Raw genomic sequence first — 18,601 nt, forward strand, 5'->3', positions numbered from 1 at the left:
TGTGATGTAATAGGGTATGCAATCTTTATTTCTTTTTTTTTTTTATAGAAAATGTAGTTAATTAAAAGAAATTTCCAGAAAAAGCAATTATGGCTATTGTTAGACAGTCGCACCACATAATATATTACAGTTTTCATTTAAAATAAAAGTTGTTTAAAATAAACAACTGTATGCACCCTATTATTAATGTAGATGTGTATTTCAGTAATAAACTAAAGTAGGAGAGTTTCAGTTACCAGCATTTATATCAAAATATGGATCTCATGTCTGCAAAACTAACATTTTAAATGAAATATTGATAGCTAATCAATATCGAATTGAATCGAATCGAAACCATAAAAATAAGAATCGAGGGCCGATTTTGTTAGTTGTATTATATGGTAAAACAGGTCAAACTGAGCTTATAATGAGTCACGTGAAACATTATTATATATACGTGTATGTAAATGAAGGATATATATATATATATGAATAGTTTGATGTATTGTTGGTTTCTGCACACAAAACTTATTGCAATAAATACAATTATTAGAAAATAAAGCTATATTTAGATTAATATGAACATCATGCTCTAGTTATTTAGCTGTGTTAGTTAATAAACAAGAATAATGTTTGTTTTCGTTTTATTTGTCATATTGAGATTAATAATTGTATTATCTTTAAGTAGAACACTTTTAGCATATATCCAGGTCAAATAATCTCTTTCTAACAGCAAACGCTTAGAATAAATTGAGATGATCCTTTGAATGTTGTTGAATGAGGCTCATCAGTATTAACAGCTACTGTAAAGAAAGACTTTTTATTTTTATGTCAATAGCTCCTGTTCTCACCTCATTTCTTATGCTGATGTCTTCAGATCGTCTTTGAATTGCCACTTAATGCTCATTTCATTGGTGTCAACAGAAGGTAGGCTATTGATTTGGCAAATATGTACATTTATTTGTGTCTATGCCTTCCAAATGCTTTTCATACAGTTCTTTACTACTTTTATAGCCATTAATTTAGAAACACAATGTTAAAATTAAAAATAAAAATGTGTGAATTAGCATATGTTACTTTATGATACACAGACTCAAATGCATACATCTGTCTGTTAGTATACAGGTCAAAGGCAAAAATGGGTTTATATAACAAAAACTAAATGTGTGTGTATATATACATAGAGAAAGAGAACAAGAATCATTCAATAACACATTTAAACCCTATTTAAGAAGCACAGTGCAGCCCAAAAATACTCATTAATTGACTTCTTTTATCTTTATACTCTTGAAAAATGTCTTTTGGACCACTAAGGTATACTCAATTGTCTGCAAGAAATGTTTAATCTATATACTATATGTTTTACTGTACAGAATAACTATGCTTTTTGGAAAAAAAAAAAAAAAAAAAATATATATATATATATATATATATATATATATATATATATATATATATATATATATTATTTTATTGCAGACACTAATTTTACATCTGATTTTTCACACTATAAAAACAAACTCCGTAACGGCTATATTTTTTATTTTTGCAGTTTAGCTCCTCCCACACTGGAATTCATCATCAGTGAAGCTCCTCCCATTGCAGTTAAGCTATAAATGAAGGAAGATTCCCATCAGTTCAAGTGAAGATGAGCATCAAAGCATCGGGAAGAGCTGAAATCTGTAAAGATTTATCCAGTCATCCAGAACACTGCAGAATGAAACACACTGAAGAACAAACAGGTTAGTGTTTATTCTTGAATTTTCAAAGTTGAAAAACTTCCATTAGAATTAAAAGGAATAAACTGGTTATGTTATGTTAGCTTATAACAGGAAAATTAACTGTAGTTTTGCAGCATGAACTTAAAACAACCAAAAAACTGACCATGTGCATTCTTCAAATTATCTTTTGTGTTGAGAACAAATAAATTCATATGGGTTTAGAACAACATAATAGATGACAGAATTTTTATTTTTGGGGTAACTGTCCCCTTAACCTGCTGCTAGCCTTTATCTCAGAAATAATGTAACTTCTCTAGTCATTTAGCAACTGGTCCTAAAGTCATAGTGTATGAAATCTATTCAGTAATTTATTTGTATTACCAAACTTCCCATTAATTCCCTTTAATTCCTGTAAATTCTGTCCAACTTAAAATATTTCTAAAATTAAGTTCATCTGGAAATTTTCCACCCCTTTGCAACCATAATCATGATGCTGAAAAACATTCATGTTAGAAAGCGTTGAGCACTTAAACACATTCAGATAAATCTAAAATATATAATTTACAACATTATTTTTTGTTATATTTCGTACACAGATTGTATAACCAATCCCCTCCAGTTTTTCGCGATTCTGCGATCACTGAATTTAACACAAAATAAACATAAAGGTTGTATAGGTTGCGATTTCTAGCCTAAAACATAAAGCGTCAGGGGGTTGGTGTTGTGGACTTTCCTACTGGTGCATGGATGTGAAGGAGGCGGAGTGAAAGTCCACAACACCAAACCCCTGACGCTGATTGGTTGGAACACTGTTTGTTTATCTGTGGAAAGGTTGGTAGTGCCGATTGTTTTTTTGGCATATCTCGGACCCTAGGCTGACCAGAGAGACGCGTTTTTTTCACAGACAATTTATGGGGCAGGCAGCGAGCGAATCGTGATGAAAGGTCAGCTGAATTTGACACTTTATGTTTCAGGCTAGAAATCGCTGATACAACCTATAATGTCAAATTTTTTTTGCAATTCTGCATAATTCGTAATTTAAACAAATACTTAAATAATAATAATATATATATTGTACGTTGATAAAGACTCTTGAAAACATATTTGATCGACATTTAGATTACTATTTGATTTTCTGTATTTAAAAAAAAAAAATTCGAAAAGCTTTTTTATTTTGTGCTAGTTAAATAAATTTTCGGGATACCAAAATCTGAAGAGTACCTGCCTAAAGGGCTACCAGAGAGTTTTCAACATTTTGCGAGCCCTGGACAGAAATGGCGAACGCGTGTTTCTATTTATTTTCCACTGATTTAGGTGATTTAATTAGCTTGTCTCTGGTATTTTAAACATAAGATAAATAGTTCTCACTAAAAAATTTATTTGTTTCTCAGTCATGCACTTATAAAAAAAATACACTGCAATGATCCATGTTTTACAGCAGCTGTCTTATGTCTGTTATTACATTAGGACTTCCTTTCATATTTTTCTCTTTAAAATGCTTTTTTTTTTCAGACCTGATGGAAGAGAGCGAGGAGAGTGACGAACTGAGTGAAGAGGAGGAGCATCATGTCAAACCAGAAGAAAAAACTTTGAGTCACTCAAAGACTAAAAAGACATTTTTAAAGAAAAGAACAGCCAAGAAATCGGTGTGCACTGAGTGTGGAAAGAGTTTCACAGAAAAACTTAGTCTTAAGCGTCACATGAGAGTTCACACTGGCGAAAAGCCATTCACATGTGATCAGTGCGGGAAGAGTTTAACATCCAAACATAGTCTCAAGCGTCACATCAAAGTTCATACTAGAGTGAAACCGTTCACATGTGATCTGTGTGGATTTCAATTCGCAGAAAAAGGAAACCTTAAAAAACACATGACAATTCACACAGGAGAAAAGCCACTTACATGTGATCAGTGTGGGAAGAGTTTTGCAACCAAACATTATCTTCAGTTTCACATGAGAATTCATACCGGAGAGAAGCCATTCATGTGCGATCAGTGTGAAAAGAGATTTTCAACCAAAAAAAATCTTCAGTGCCATATGAGAGTTCACACTGGAGAGAAGCCATTCACATGTGATCAGTGTGGGATAAGTTTTGCACAACAAGGAAACCTTAGCGGACACATGAGAGTCCACACAGGAGAGAAGCCGTTTCCATGTGATCAGTGCGCGATGAGTTTCTCACACAAACAAAGTCTTGAGCGTCACATGAGAGTTCACACTGGAGAGAAGCCATTCACATGTAATCAATGCGGAAATCAATTCAAAGAAAAAGGATCCCTTGAAAAGCACATGAAAATCCACACTGGAGAGAAGCCGTTTTCATGTGATCAGTGCGGGAAGAGTTTCTCAGACAAACCCTGTCTTGAGCTTCACATGAGAGTTCACACTGGAGAGAAGCCGTTCCCGTGTGATCGCTGTGGTAAGAGTTTCAGGCAATCATCCAACCTTACAGTACACAGGAGAATTCACACAGGAGAGAAGCCGTACAAGTGTGATCTATGTGAAAAGAGATTCGCACACAAAAATGCTCTTGAGGGTCACATGAGAATCCACACCGGAGTGAAGCCGTTCATGTGCGATCAGTGTGAAATGAGATTCTCAAATAAAGATAGTCTTGAGTGTCACATCAGAGTTCACACTGGAGAGAAACCATTCACTTGTGATCAATGCAGAAAGAGCTTCACGCAAAGAGCACATCTTAAAACACACTTGAAAGTTCACACTGGAGAAAAGCCACACACGTGTGATCAGTGCGGGACGAGTTTCCCATACAAACACGGTCTTACTGTTCACATGAGGATCCACACAGGAGAGAAGCCATTCAAGTGTGATCAGTGCGGCAAAACATTTCATACGTCATCAAATTTAAAAACTCACCTGGCAGTTCATACGAATGAGAAGCCACATTCCTGTTCTGAATGTGGAAAGACATTTTCACAGCTGAGGAATTTACTTTTGCATCAGAAAATTCATACTGGTGCGAGAGAGCACTTGTGCTTTGAGTGTGGGAAGACTTTCACTACAGCAAAACATTTAAAACTACACCTGAGAGTTCACACTGGAGAAAAACCTCACAAGTGTTCATACTGTGACAAGACATTCAGTCAGTTAGGAAATATGAAAACACACGAGAAGATGCACAGCAGAGAGAAGCGTCATACCAGGTGTGATCAGTATGGGAAGAGTTTCTCTTCTAAAAGTCGCCTGAAGCTACACATGAGGATCCACACAGTGGAGTAACCACATCTATTTGGGCAAAGGTTCGTCCAATTACTTTCTTTATTCACACATATTTCTTTGAATTTTCCAAAGCATAGTGGCCAATGAACTTGTGCCATGTAGGAAAGAATTTTCCTTTTCACACGGAGCTTTTATTCCAATAACGTGATATTTAGGCCCTGGAATGCAAATTTTATTAGGGAGACCAAGCCAAAAACATGTATTTCATGTCCCCGGGGGACCCCCACTTCGAAACACCTTTGGGCAATTTTTGAGTAGAAATTGGGCGGGTTTTGTTGTGAAAACCTTGCAACCCTGATCCTGACTTGCCATCTACTCATTGGATGCACGTTTAAAGTGTTTTGTTTTCGATCTGAATTACTTGGTTTAAAAGTGAAGTAATGATATAGAGCTTTCTGTTGATATTTTGTGTGCGAGGCAATTAGCTGGGGGTCGGTTCAGTTTTTGTGCAGCGCTCCTGTTCAACAACAAGACATCAGAAAGCGCATTCTGTTTGTTTTCTTTATTTTACAAAAACACATTTTGTTGATACTGTGATAGCACACAAACTAAGGTAGACCCTTCACAGTTCCAGATGATATACAGTGCTCAGCATGAATAAGTACACCCTCTTTGAAAAGTAATTTCAATGAACAAAAAACAATTTACAAAATGTTGACAAGACAAAGTTTTATATAACATTTGTTTAACTTACAACATGAAAGTAAGGTAATTAATATAACTTGCAGAGAACAAAATTTTCAGTTTTACTCAAATTAGGGTGATGCAAACATGAATATACCCCACTAAAAATATCTGAATCAAAGCAAATTTTTAGAGTACAAATGTCTAATTTAACAAGAATTCAACCATAGTTGAGTCTAACTATTCATTACGCAGGTGTCCAGCAAACAGTTGACTATAGAAGTGTGTTACTTAAAGAAAACCCCTTCCCATTTCATGCTGTCAGCAATGGCACATCATGGAAGAGAAATGTCAAAACTATTTCTTTACACCAGAAAGGTGAAGGCCGCAAGATCAGCCTATCTTTACTCATCAGCCAGAATACTGTAGCAAAAGTGGTACAAAAAATTTTTTAAAGATGAAACTGCAACCATCTCATCCAGGTGGTCCACGGAAGTTAACACCTGAGCAGGTGCATCTTCTGACGAGAAGGGTTGAATAAAAATGCATGCAAGTTAACTGCAGGTATCTAAAAAAGTAGAAAGCCACACAATACAGCGTAAACTGCAGAGGAATGGCCCACCTAGACATGTTATTTATAACTTTTCATAGTTCCTAGAACTATTGGCAGAAGTTACTGCTTTTTTGTGTATTCGCACAACAGGAACTAGGAACTCAGTTTGCGGGAACTGATTTCCCAGATAACAAGATAGATCTCCCAGATAGATCTAGAAAGCAGACGTCTGTAGGATGTCAGTTTTACATACATTTTAATTAATAAACACCGTAAAAACTTCTTATAGATGTCTGTTTGACATCTGATAGGAAATGTCCAATAGATGTATTCCAGATGAGCAAACTATGTTTTGCAGATGTAAATGCAGACATCAAATATAGTCCAAATACGTACGTGCGCTATCAGGGTTAGCTCCAACTTTTTTAAACAGTTTTAAACAGTTCTATAGGAACTGCCAGTGATCCAGTGTATGCTGATTGGCCAAACAGGCACAAAACACTGGTTACTTGGCTTTTTTTAAAAACCATGTAAACATGTACTCCATGAACATGGAAAACAGGGGTAATGGCATTTACCTGTTCTCTGCAGCATTGTGTTTCTTTCTCAGCCTCTGTGATATGTAACAGAATTTCATGCTGTCTGAATCACGTCAATTGTGCATTACAGTTTTTTACAGACGCTTGGACACATTTCTCAATACTTAGGTCACTTTTGCAAAACTCTTCACACAATTCTCCTAACCGACTTTCAGCTTGGCAAAGCAGTTCATTTCACTTTCAAAATGCACCACAACTACCAAAACACTTTATTCAGGTCTCAAATAAATTCATTCTTCCAGAACACTAGCAAAGGTTGACAGTCGACAAACACACTTTGTCACCCACAAAACAATGAGCTAAAAAACACTAACAACATGTAGCATTACACAGTGTTTTCTTGTGTAAAACAAGGAAACATCTGTTTATAATTGCAATATATATTGTTTATAACTGCAATATATGTTACTGGAATGAATCAGACATGATGCAGAATTCGTCAATATTTTATGTTGTTTATTTATTTTTTATTTTTTTGTTACTAAGTAATTCCAAAATACAAGAATTTGTACACACACCATCCTCTGATACAGATAAAAAAAGTAATGCTAATCTACTGCATTTTTAGATTTGAAATATGTTTCAATAAAATATTGCTGTTGAATTTTGCTGTCTTATTCAGTTTTGTATTATGTTATTGTTTGCAACATAAGTTTAACAGTTTTGAAAACAGTTTGTAAGCACGTGCAAAATGTCCTGTACGTACAAAGATTTTTGTCAGTTGTTGTGTCTGAGTGAGAAAAGAATTCATGAAATTTGAGAGATTTAGTCATTGAATGCATTTTGTGCCAAAACAATGATAATTGATCCTCAGTTTAGCCCACATAGACTTCTGTTGTGCTCACTGTGTGAAGAGTTTTGCAAAAGTGACCTAAGTATTGAGAAATGTGTCCTAGCGTCTGTAAAAAAACTGTAACGTAAGGTCTTCGTAATCATGATACCCATGACACACAGTAAACATCAATGTGTCCTCCAGGTCTTAGAACTCAGTTCCTGGAAATATATGGTGTGAAAGCGTCATTTCTGGAATCTCTGTGAAAAAGGCTAAAGTAGATCATAATGGTGCACAGTAGCTGTCAACCAGATTTGATGGTATTAAAATGACTATTGAGCTCATCAGTGATCTTGACTTTCTGCTGTACTTTACATTTCTTATTTGTCTCTCACTTGAAATGTCACTTGATTTAATATTTCTTCTAGACCTGATAAAATGGCTGAAGATTAATATGAGAGTTCAGACTGGTAGAAAGTTGGTCAGGCATTCGAACTGAGAAAGCAACTGATAAGTCTCAGCTCATCTTGTGCTGGATTTTACCTGTTTGGCACCATTTGATTAAATTGTACTTTTTTGAGTTCTTGACATTTCTAATGTCTTTTTGTTGTTGTAAGAAATGAACGATTACTTTGTCTTTTCCTTATAGCAAAGTCTGATTTGTCTGTAAGCATATTTTGGCATCTTTGTATAGTCTGACCCAACACAATTTGTATTTCAGTTCTACACTTTTAATAAATAAATAAGTCTGATAAAATCTAAAACTTAATAGGTTCAGTATAACAATGGTTTATTGATTTATATGATCAAATTACTTTTGACCTAACTTGTTTGTCACATTGATTTAAACAGGATAATCTTGTACAATAATAATGTGAACATACAAAGAGTGAGAAAATATATTCCTTTCACTGTAATTAACAACATGAAGTGCATTAAACATGATATTACATCAAGGTTTCCTAAACTGGGGTTTGCAAAGCAACTGTAGGGGTTTTGTGAGTTTAATAAAAGGCTAACAAGTAATTAATCTTTTAAGTTTTAATCATACAAATATAAAATTAAAAAAATCATTTTAAAATAACAATCAGCTCAGTGCCACCTTGCGGTCCAGAGATGGCTGTTTTTGCGTGTAATTTCCTAAGTTTGTCTAGAACTCATTAGAACATTTTTTCCCAGTTAAAAGATATTTTCATATCAACCATTTTGGCCGTCAGCTATTCTGAATTTTGTTGTAAAAGACTATATTTTTGTGAATGCATTTGTTATACCCCTGGAAAAGGGGAGAGAATTAATCATTCACACTCGACGATGCTTCTCCACTGCCAACTTTATGCATAATGTCTTTTGATAACAATTAACAATAAACTATTTTTCAAAACAGTGCTGTTTCCATTTTCTTCTTAATTCACAATTGGTACAATAAGTGGTTGATAAGATATGATCTTTGGTTATCTATAAATCAACAATACCTAATACTTTTTTAAACAGTTTTAAACAGTTCTATAGGAACTGCCAGTGATCCAGTGTATGCTGATTGGCCAAACAGGCACAAAACACTGGTTACTTGGCTTTTTTTAAAAACCATGTAAACATGTACTCCATGAACATGGAAAACAGGGGTAATGGCATTTACCTGTTCTCTGCAGCATTGTGTTTCTTTCTCAGCCTCTGTGATATGTAACAGAATTTCATGCTGTCTGAATCACGTCAATTGTGCATTACAGTTTTTTACAGACGCTTGGACACATTTCTCAATACTTAGGTCACTTTTGCAAAACTCTTCACACAATTCTCCTAACCGACTTTCAGCTTGGCAAAGCAGTTCATTTCACTTTCAAAATGCACCACAACTACCAAAACACTTTATTCAGGTCTCAAATAAATTCATTCTTCCAGAACACTAGCAAAGGTTGACAGTCGACAAACACACTTTGTCACCCACAAAACAATGAGCTAAAAAACACTAACAACATGTAGCATTACACAGTGTTTTCTTGTGTAAAACAAGGAAACATCTGTTTATAATTGCAATATATATTGTTTATAACTGCAATATATGTTACTGGAATGAATCAGACATGATGCAGAATTCGTCAATATTTTATGTTGTTTATTTATTTTTTATTTTTTTGTACTAAGTAATTCCAAAATACAAGAATTTTATACACACTATCAACTGATACAGATAAAAAAGTAATGCTAATCTACTGCATTTTTAGATTTGAAATATGTTTCAATAAAATATTGCTGTTGAATTTTGCTGTCTTGTTCAGTTTTGCATTATGTTATTGTTTGGAACATAAGTTTAACAGTTTTGAAAATAGTATGTAAGCACGTGCAAAATGTGCTGTATGTACAAAGATTTTTGGCGGTTGTTGTGTCTGAGTGAGAAAAGAATTCATGAAATTTGAGAGATGTAGTCATTGAATGCATTTTGTGCCAAAACAATGATAATTGATCCTCAGTTTAGCCTACATAGACTTCTGTTGTGCTCACTGTGTCAAGAGTTTTGCAAAAGTGACCTAAGTATTGAGAAATGTGTCCTAGCGTCTGTAAAAAACTGTAATACATATTTAATGGAATTTCAGAATTATCTGAAAACCTATACACGCAAAATGAAATAAAGTCCATGAAACATTAACTTACTCATTTTCTCTGAGGTGAATCAATAAACATGTCAACTTCTCGTCAAATAAAGGGAACTCTCTGTAACAGAGCGTCTGAAATTCAAAGAGGGGGCGATCATTTTAATGCAAATATAACGCTCCCAAGTAAGAACAAACAGATAGCTATGGTACATTGCTTAAGTTTTAACACGCCATAAACCAACATATCTGCTACAAGCAGAAAAACTGCAGCTAGTGAGCAACGTCCAGAGCTCTGAACGAACGGTCTTTATATGCGTGTATATATATATATACACAAAACAGAAGTTTTAACCGGAAACGCAGACACGCAAGACCATCAAACGCAATTTATGCCTGCTACCCTACATGTTTGTTTAACATAGTATTAAAACAACCTGACAGCACTGACAACTGTGACTAATAATCAAACTCTTTAAAGCATGAGCAAAATATTTAATCATACCTTTAGCCTCAGTAGAGCTGCAATCTTCTCTTCGATGAGTGAAACCTCCTCAGCAGTAACTCTTTCCATTCTTCTCTGAACTTTTTACTAAGGTCATTTTCGAATGCCAACTTGATCAGATGCGCTTTTCGTCCATGCAACATGCTGCGTCGGTGCTCAGAAAATACATTCTTCAACGTTGAGAAAGAGTTCTCGCACATAGCAGTCAAGCCCCAAATGTTAGTGCGTGTTTTAGGGCAGTCAGCACCACTGGCATGGCTTGGAAAACGCTGGAGTAATTTGAAAGAAGTTTGACCAAAGTCATTTTCTTGTCCTTGTCTTTGCACAATGTGTGCCAAAACTGGCGGGCAACGGTGAACTGAGACTCTACAATTTCGGTGCACGTTAAATCTAGTAGTGGTTTCAAGCTTATCCAAAGCTGACATGTACTGGCTATTACGTTCGCTGAAACGCACTGACATTTCTCAGAGAATAGAGTCAATAATGTTAAAAAACATTGCACTCCTGTTCAATGTTCGATTCACACTGACCAACACTTCATTTTACAATATAGTCCTGCAGAGACTTGCTGGCCTGTCGCTGCCTATTTGGAGCAGTAGGAACCGCATCATCTGAACTTTTGATGCTTTCAGCCCACAGTTAACTGTACTTTTTCCAAAATTGAGTAAATAGCTTTACATTGATGTATGGTTTGTTATAGGACAATGTTTGTCTGTGATACAACTATTTGAAAACCTGGAAGCTGAGGGTACAAAACAATCTAAATATTGAGAAAATCACCTTACAGTTTTCTGGTTTTTGTGGGTGACAAAGTGTGTTTGTCGGCTGTCAACCTTTGCTAGTGTTCTGGAAGAATAAGTTTATTTGAGACCTGAATAAAGTGTTTTGGTAGTTGTAGTGCATTTTGAATGTGAAATGAACTGCTTTGCCAAGCTGAAAGTCAGTTAGGAGAATTGTGTGAAGAGTTTTGCAAAAGTGACCTAAGTATTGAGAAATGTGTCCTAGTGTCTGTAAAAAAAACTGTAAAAGTTGTCCAAATGAAGTTCTCAGCAATGCATATTTCTAGTTTATGGTATATTTATGGTAGGAAATTAAAAAAAATATCCTTATGGAACATGATCATTACTTAATATCCTAATGATTTTGGCATAAAAGAAAAATCTATAATTTTGACCCATACAATGTATTTTTGGCTATTGCTACAAATATTCCTGTGCTACTTAAGACAGGACAGGGTCACATTTATGTATTATTACAGTGGCCCATGCTGTGAAGCAGTTTTAAGGAAGAAACAGAACATAAAAGACCATTTTAATGTTCAAAAGATCCCTTACGCAACAAAAATATATTTCTCAATATATTACAAGACAATATATTTCACGTGTCTCCATATATTGTGAAATTTACATAGTAATATATCATATGATATATAATATATTATATATATTTAAGTGATATATTGCAATATATGGAACAATACTGCAATTATTGCCGTTTTCATATATTGAATAAATACATATTATTATACTATATAATATATTGTTATGTATAGTGAAATATATCCCACATTATATGAAATTATATATTGGAAGAGGCATTGTATATGTAAAATTATATGCGATAATATACCTCAATGTATAAGATAATATAATCAGATTTATATGAGAACATGTCTTAAATATGTTGAAAAATATATTTATTTATATTACATAATATATTATATATAATTATATTATATATTATATACATGGTAAATATGAAATTCTCTAATGTACAATGTCTGTCATATATTTTAAAATATAATAGATTGAATAAGACATCAATATAGTTCACATTAACTGAATGTTTATTTCAAAAGCAGCAGCTGAATGGACAGTGAACTGAGGACAAACAGAATGAAAGGCATGGCATAATGTACATATTATGTACATAATGTCCTCAGCAAACGGCAAGCTGGTTTTCTGGTAGGGATGTGCCATATAATTAGTTCCAGGCTATATATATATATTTATTTTTAAACATGTTATATTTTTTATGTGATCCAATAGATGGCAACAACAACAACTATAACTGAACAAAAATACTTAAAAGAATTAATAAAACATTTCCTAAAGGACAACTGTTCTTCATTGTAATAAAAAAAAGTCTTCAGTGCAACAAAAACATAATCCCTCAGTGGGAAAAAAACAGGACAACAATCCTTTAGTGCAGTATTATGGATCCCGCATGTTAACTTGTCAAGACCCACTCTGATTGGCCAGCCTTGGCCAGTCCTTCAGTTGTCCATAGACTTTTTCTTCTTCTGGTGTCTTAACTCGCAGATCCTTTTGTTTATGGCCGTTCGTATGTCTGGAATCTTCACCCCTGGGTGTTGCTGAACAACTGCATCTGTAAAAGAAAATAAAATTAGAAAGACATACATAATGCTAGCATCTGATTGTTGCAAAAGATTAGGTGGATCCTAATACTGGTAATATTTTTCTTATATGCCTAGTCCTCACTCTTCAGTGGGTTCCCTGTAAATAGTTCAGTTGGAAATCAGAATTGGCTTCTCAAGGAACCAAGGAAAGAGTTAGGAAGGTTTTCCAAGGGGCTTTTAGAGCAAGGAGGTTATACTACTGTATCCACTTTGTTTTCCAGGAAGTATTGCGGTCAGTGATAGCAATTGTACTTTGCCGTAGCCAAGCATGCCTATGGGAGGTGAATTGGTGCTGGGACTTTAAAGCTGCTACAGGGGATCTATTTTTATGCTAAAAAATGTTTGATGTATTCTGACTAGCTTTATATCAAATAAAAATATAGAATTCTTTGATAAAGAATATCAAAGCTGTTAAAGCTTTTTATTTGTCCATCTGTTTCGCTATTAGTTGTGTACATTTCAATCCTAAAGTGTTTGTTACCCTTTACCATTTACGATAACTTTGCAAAATTATTAATCCATTAAAAATAAATTCTTATTGTCTTACTGAGTAAAGCTGTAAGCTTCTTGGGGTCCAGAGGCTGGCGTCTCTCTGCAGATGGATCGACCTTGTTGACCCCTCCCGTCAGGTTGGACTTCAGTAGGACATTAATGCTGAACAGGCCCAGCAGGAGGGTGCGGGCCATTCCTTTCGCTGTAGGTTGTGCTTTTGCAGTCTCCCAACAATGGGCAGACACTCTGGTGGAGTCGTCATTCCCTAGTTGCACCTAATTCATTTTAAGAAGAAAAGACAAACCAGAGTAAAAACAAAGAAAATCACCAGTGACAGAATGTTTTATATTTTTTAATTGACCATTACAAAAATGTACTGATGTTGGTTTGGGAGAGGTGGGTTGAGGAGGTGATGGTAGAGCAACACTGGCCTCATATTCGCTTTCACCTCCATTGCTTGAGCTCTCTGTGATCTTGTCCGAAATGAGGGTCCTCACAGCTGCTAAGAGTGATGGAATTTCTGGAAAATATGGCTCACCAAATTTACATATACATATAGAGATACATAACATGTAAAAAACAAAATACACCTCCGCTCATTTTTTGATGAGTGTAGCAAAATGTGTTTGTGAGGGGTTCTGAAAGCATTACAGGGTTTCTGCCACACCAATTTTGCCTCAGTGGCGCTACAGAGTTAAGCCCTGGGCAATTTTTTTTTCCTACAGGAAACCCTATACTACATCAGTAGATCCCCTAAAAATGTAGACACAGATACATCTCTTACAATAACACCAAAAATAAGGAGACAGTGATTTATTCAATCTAAAATAATCACTATTTTAATCTGCAAGAGATATACCTTTAACTGCCATTTTGCACAGCCTGGTGTTCTCCTTATGTAAAGCCTTGACTTGGGTCTCAAGATCTTTACCGGCTGCAGAAGATCCTACACTCTGCTGGTTCTGCAGTCTTTCATTCTCTTCCCTGAGGGCCCTGATCTCCTCTTCAAGTGCCTCTAAAGTCCCCACTGGGCTGTGGTTAGGTTCTTCTTGGGGAAGAACTTCTAATTCAGACTGTCTTGCAGCTATGAGTCTGTAGTTTTTCTGTTGGGTAAAAATGATCAAATCAATTATGTATGAACCAATACACACAAAACTTAGGAAAATTAAACCCAAAAACTGATTAAAATGAATCATTGAGTTTAATGGCTACACTTTGTTTAAATTCATAGCTGTAGAACTATAGTTCCTTGTATATATATATATATATATATATATATATAGAGAGAGAGAGAGAGAGAGAGAGAGAGAGATTCTTTCTATCATATGTATTTTCATTCATATGAAAATACCACAATCACAGGAAAATCACACACAAATCACATATACTTCATTGAAAGATTGCTGTGAGGCGACAGTGCTAACCACTGTCAAAATGTACAAATATATACAGACAGAAATGTAAAACATTATCAAAATAATTCATGAAAAGAACCCTATTACCTTTTTTGCAACTTGTTTTACAGTTTCCTCCTGTGTGTCAAGGTAAAGTTTGTTGGGTACCCTCTTTCTCTTCTTGCATTTTGGTAGGTCCTCTTGCAAGAGTTTCTGCTCAGCAGTCTTAAGTGTAGACTCCTTTTCTGTTGGTAAGAAATAGTAGTAAGACAGAATTTAATGCCTAGAAACAAAACTATGTGGCTTACATTACATCAAATACTTTATTTTGCAGTCAATTTTTTTGTATTGTTTCCGCCCTGCTTTTTTAAAAGTTAAAGTTAGTCTGTTAACACGTTAAATTTTACTGCCATGCATGTAAACTGATTTTCACTGTACAATATTATTGGCTGTTAAGTATTCTTATTAACCCAAATCTTAGCTGACAATCTTCAATTTAGGACTTTTAAAGTAAGTGTTTAATTTATGTTTCACTTATAAATAAAAAATAAAAATTCATACTCATGTGACTAATGGCCCTTAGCTAGCTAAAAGTTCAAATTAAGGGGGACTCATGTGACGGCCGTTAGCTCGTCACTGTCCCAAAGCTAGCCTTCAGGCGAATATTACTTGGCCAATAGTGCAAAAACCTCAACAGGATACAATTGCTATCAATAATGTTCCATGACTAACAAAGTATTAAAAAATTATATATAAAAAAAGCACTGTACTTGCCTGCCAACTGCAAAATGTGTGCTGTTTCAACCGGCCACCCATTAGTAGGCCTCTTGCCACCGATGCTGCGGCACTCGATAAGATACTCCTTTTCAGATTTTTCATGGATCGAAGTCTACGATCCAATTTACAGGGACTATACTGAGAGCATTCTTATCCTTCCCCTTTGACCAGCTCACTAGCGCAAACTTTTTTTTTCTCCTTTCACCGCTGAGGCACGTAAGCACAGACTCAGAGTAACGGTGGCAACTGCCGGTGCAGGTGTGGCAAAGAGTAAAAGTTCTTTGGGTGTGGTGAAATTAAGTCCGCCCCGGATTCGGGTCCGCTTTAGGATCCCGGCAGTAATGCCAGATCAAAAATATTTTATGTTTTTTATGAAAAGCAACATACATATAATACATCTAATACAATAATGTAATTATACTATAAAACGTAATTTATTAACGTATACATTTGTAGCTATTCACAATAATTTCTTTATGGAAAAAACGTATTTAAATGCTATATAGAACTGTAACCTCTGATACATAATGCACAAGTAAATCGTTTTTTAAGTGGTTTTAATTGTCAATGTATATTAAAAAAACAAGAATAATTCACAATAATTTGCGCAATATGTTCAAGTGGCGCAAAGGTGCGCAAGCGTGGGATCGTGCAGTGTCGTAAACAGGATTATCTTCTGCGCATGCGCATGACGGATCGTGTAAGCAGCAAAGTGGTACCGACATTGATCGAGGGTTCCGTTCCAGAAGAAGAGAGGCATGGACGGAAGGAGAAGAAAATACACTGCCCCTGGTTCAGAATATGAGATTCCATCAAGAACAAGGAGATACTGGAAAAGGAGGTTTGTGTTTACTCCAGCCTAGTTAAGTTACGTAATTAAACGGTTGTTCTGTATTTACTGTTGTAGTTTCGTGGTTTGTGTGGGTTTTTACAAACTTGCAGCTTAGCTTAACGTAGCTAACATGTAGAACTGGCTCGCAAATAGGGTTGTGCCGATGGATGATATCATCGTCGATATCACCCGATGACACGAGAGGTGAGCTAGGACCTAATCTGCATAGCCTGAAAAACCAGCCTTATTTCTGTTTATCATAATCGGTTTTTTTTATTTCTTATAATCAACATTTGCTATAATTCATCTTCAGCTATAATAAACGTAAAGAGTTGAAAAAAAAAAAAAAAAGATTCGTTCATTTTTGTGAAGGAGATTTAAAGATCCGAGTGAGTAAAATGATCTGAACCAATCACTGATTGTGCTGTAGTGACTGACACTCCTAAGAGCCAATAGCAGTGGCGCATTCAGATCGCGCCGACGCAGTGACATGAGCAGGGGAGAGAGAGTCAGATGAGAGCAGATCTAATTAAACAGCAGGCAGCAGCACGGAGCAATTTTTCTAAAATAAGGAAATGTTTTCATTCTTATCCCAGGAAACTGACTGAGGCCATCAACATGCATCAGTTAATCAGGAAACGGTGAGTCATGAACATGACCTTTTGTGTGTATTTCATAGACATTAGACAGTATAAGCTGCAAAAACAGTTAATTGAAATGTAATCCTTCTTGATTACTATCTGTTAAGAAAAATGTTGAGTGGGACAATTGGAAAGCCTCCATTTGAGGTATTTGTGGAAAAATCTTATCTTGCCATCCACTTTGCAGGTGGTCAGCATTGGACACTTATCGCCCTCCCTTTTTTAAGAGAGTTCCTTGGAGTAAATGTTTTGCTAGGATTTATTAAATATTGATAAATGAAATACAACCTAAATATAATGCATATCAAACATACACCAGCAAAAAAAAAAAAAAAATATATATATATATATTAGGGCCGGGACTCGATTAAAAAAATTAATCTAATTAATCAGAGGCTTTGTAATTAATTAATCGAAATTAATCGCATTTTAATCGCATATAAATATTTGACCTGAGAACAGTGAGAAGTAAGTTTTTTTCATATGGATTTTTAGTATACCATTGAATAATGACTGAACACATAAACTGAAGCAACAAAATATTGTTTATTTTTGTTCAACCAAGTCCAACAGACCAGTGCAATATTGCCATTAACTGTAGCAATAGGATACAGCGTTTCCCCATAACGAAAACAGTTATTTCAGTTAAAAAATAAATCCAAAACTCTCTATTTTTAACATTTTGAACAATAGGGCTTTACAATCTTTTGCTATTTTTTTTTAAAATAAATTATTGTGTTTTATTTTTCTCATAATCAAATGAAAGCATAAACATTATATTTATTTTTAATCAAATGAAAAATAAACCTTTTTAATTTTTGGCAAACAAACAGGTTTTCTGTTAAAATCAATACATAATAATAATCATAGTATTTTTTTCTACAATTAAGTGGTTAATCTTGTTGTTATATTAATTTTTTTAATATATATAATGTTTTTTGTCTATTTAAATAGGAATATTGCTCCGTTTCATGTTAAACCGTACTTTTATTTTGACAGGTTGCGTGTGTAAAGTATGATATGATGCTAGTTTTCTCAAATGAAACGTTAAAAGTGACACTGACAGTAGCTTTGGAGATTGAGATCTGTTCATGTGAGATACAAATGCAAAATTAACGGGAGCATCACGCGTGCAGTTAAAAAACGCGTCTCTGCCATTCTAACATACAGAGGCAAACAGTGCAGGATTCATATTAAAACGGTCTTTTTGCATTTCAGTTTTCACAGACACTAGTCCATATGGCGATTTGAATTAAGTGACAGACCAACTTTTGATTTATCAATCCAAAAATCGACGAATTTACGTGGCATTCCGCGCTATAGTAAATTCGTTTTTATGAATGGAGTCCGCGATCCAGTCCGTTTTCTTGGAGGAGACATTGTAAACGCGCCCCCCTAAGATGATGGTACGGGGAAACACTGGGATATTTAGAAATATACTAGCCTTCATTTCAGAAATCCAGGTA

The 18,601-nt window shown here is 34.9% G+C and overlaps 1 protein-coding gene across 1 annotated transcript in view; it reads left to right on the forward strand.

Annotated features, from left to right (window-relative positions):
- The window catches only part of LOC141326004 (uncharacterized), a 100,591-nt gene extending 95,652 nt beyond the window's left edge, over nucleotides 1–4,939 (forward strand). Inside the window, exon 4 of the mRNA XM_073834716.1 lies at nucleotides 3,647–4,939. Coding sequence (XP_073690817.1) covers nucleotides 3,647–4,939 — 1,293 coding nt within the window. The remainder of the gene's footprint in view (nucleotides 1–3,646) is intronic.
- The last annotated feature ends 13,662 nt before the right edge of the window (nucleotides 4,940–18,601 follow it).

Source organism: Garra rufa, chromosome 2 (assembly GCF_049309525.1).
Source record: "Garra rufa chromosome 2, GarRuf1.0, whole genome shotgun sequence".
Lineage (NCBI taxonomy): Eukaryota > Metazoa > Chordata > Actinopteri > Cypriniformes > Cyprinidae > Garra > Garra rufa.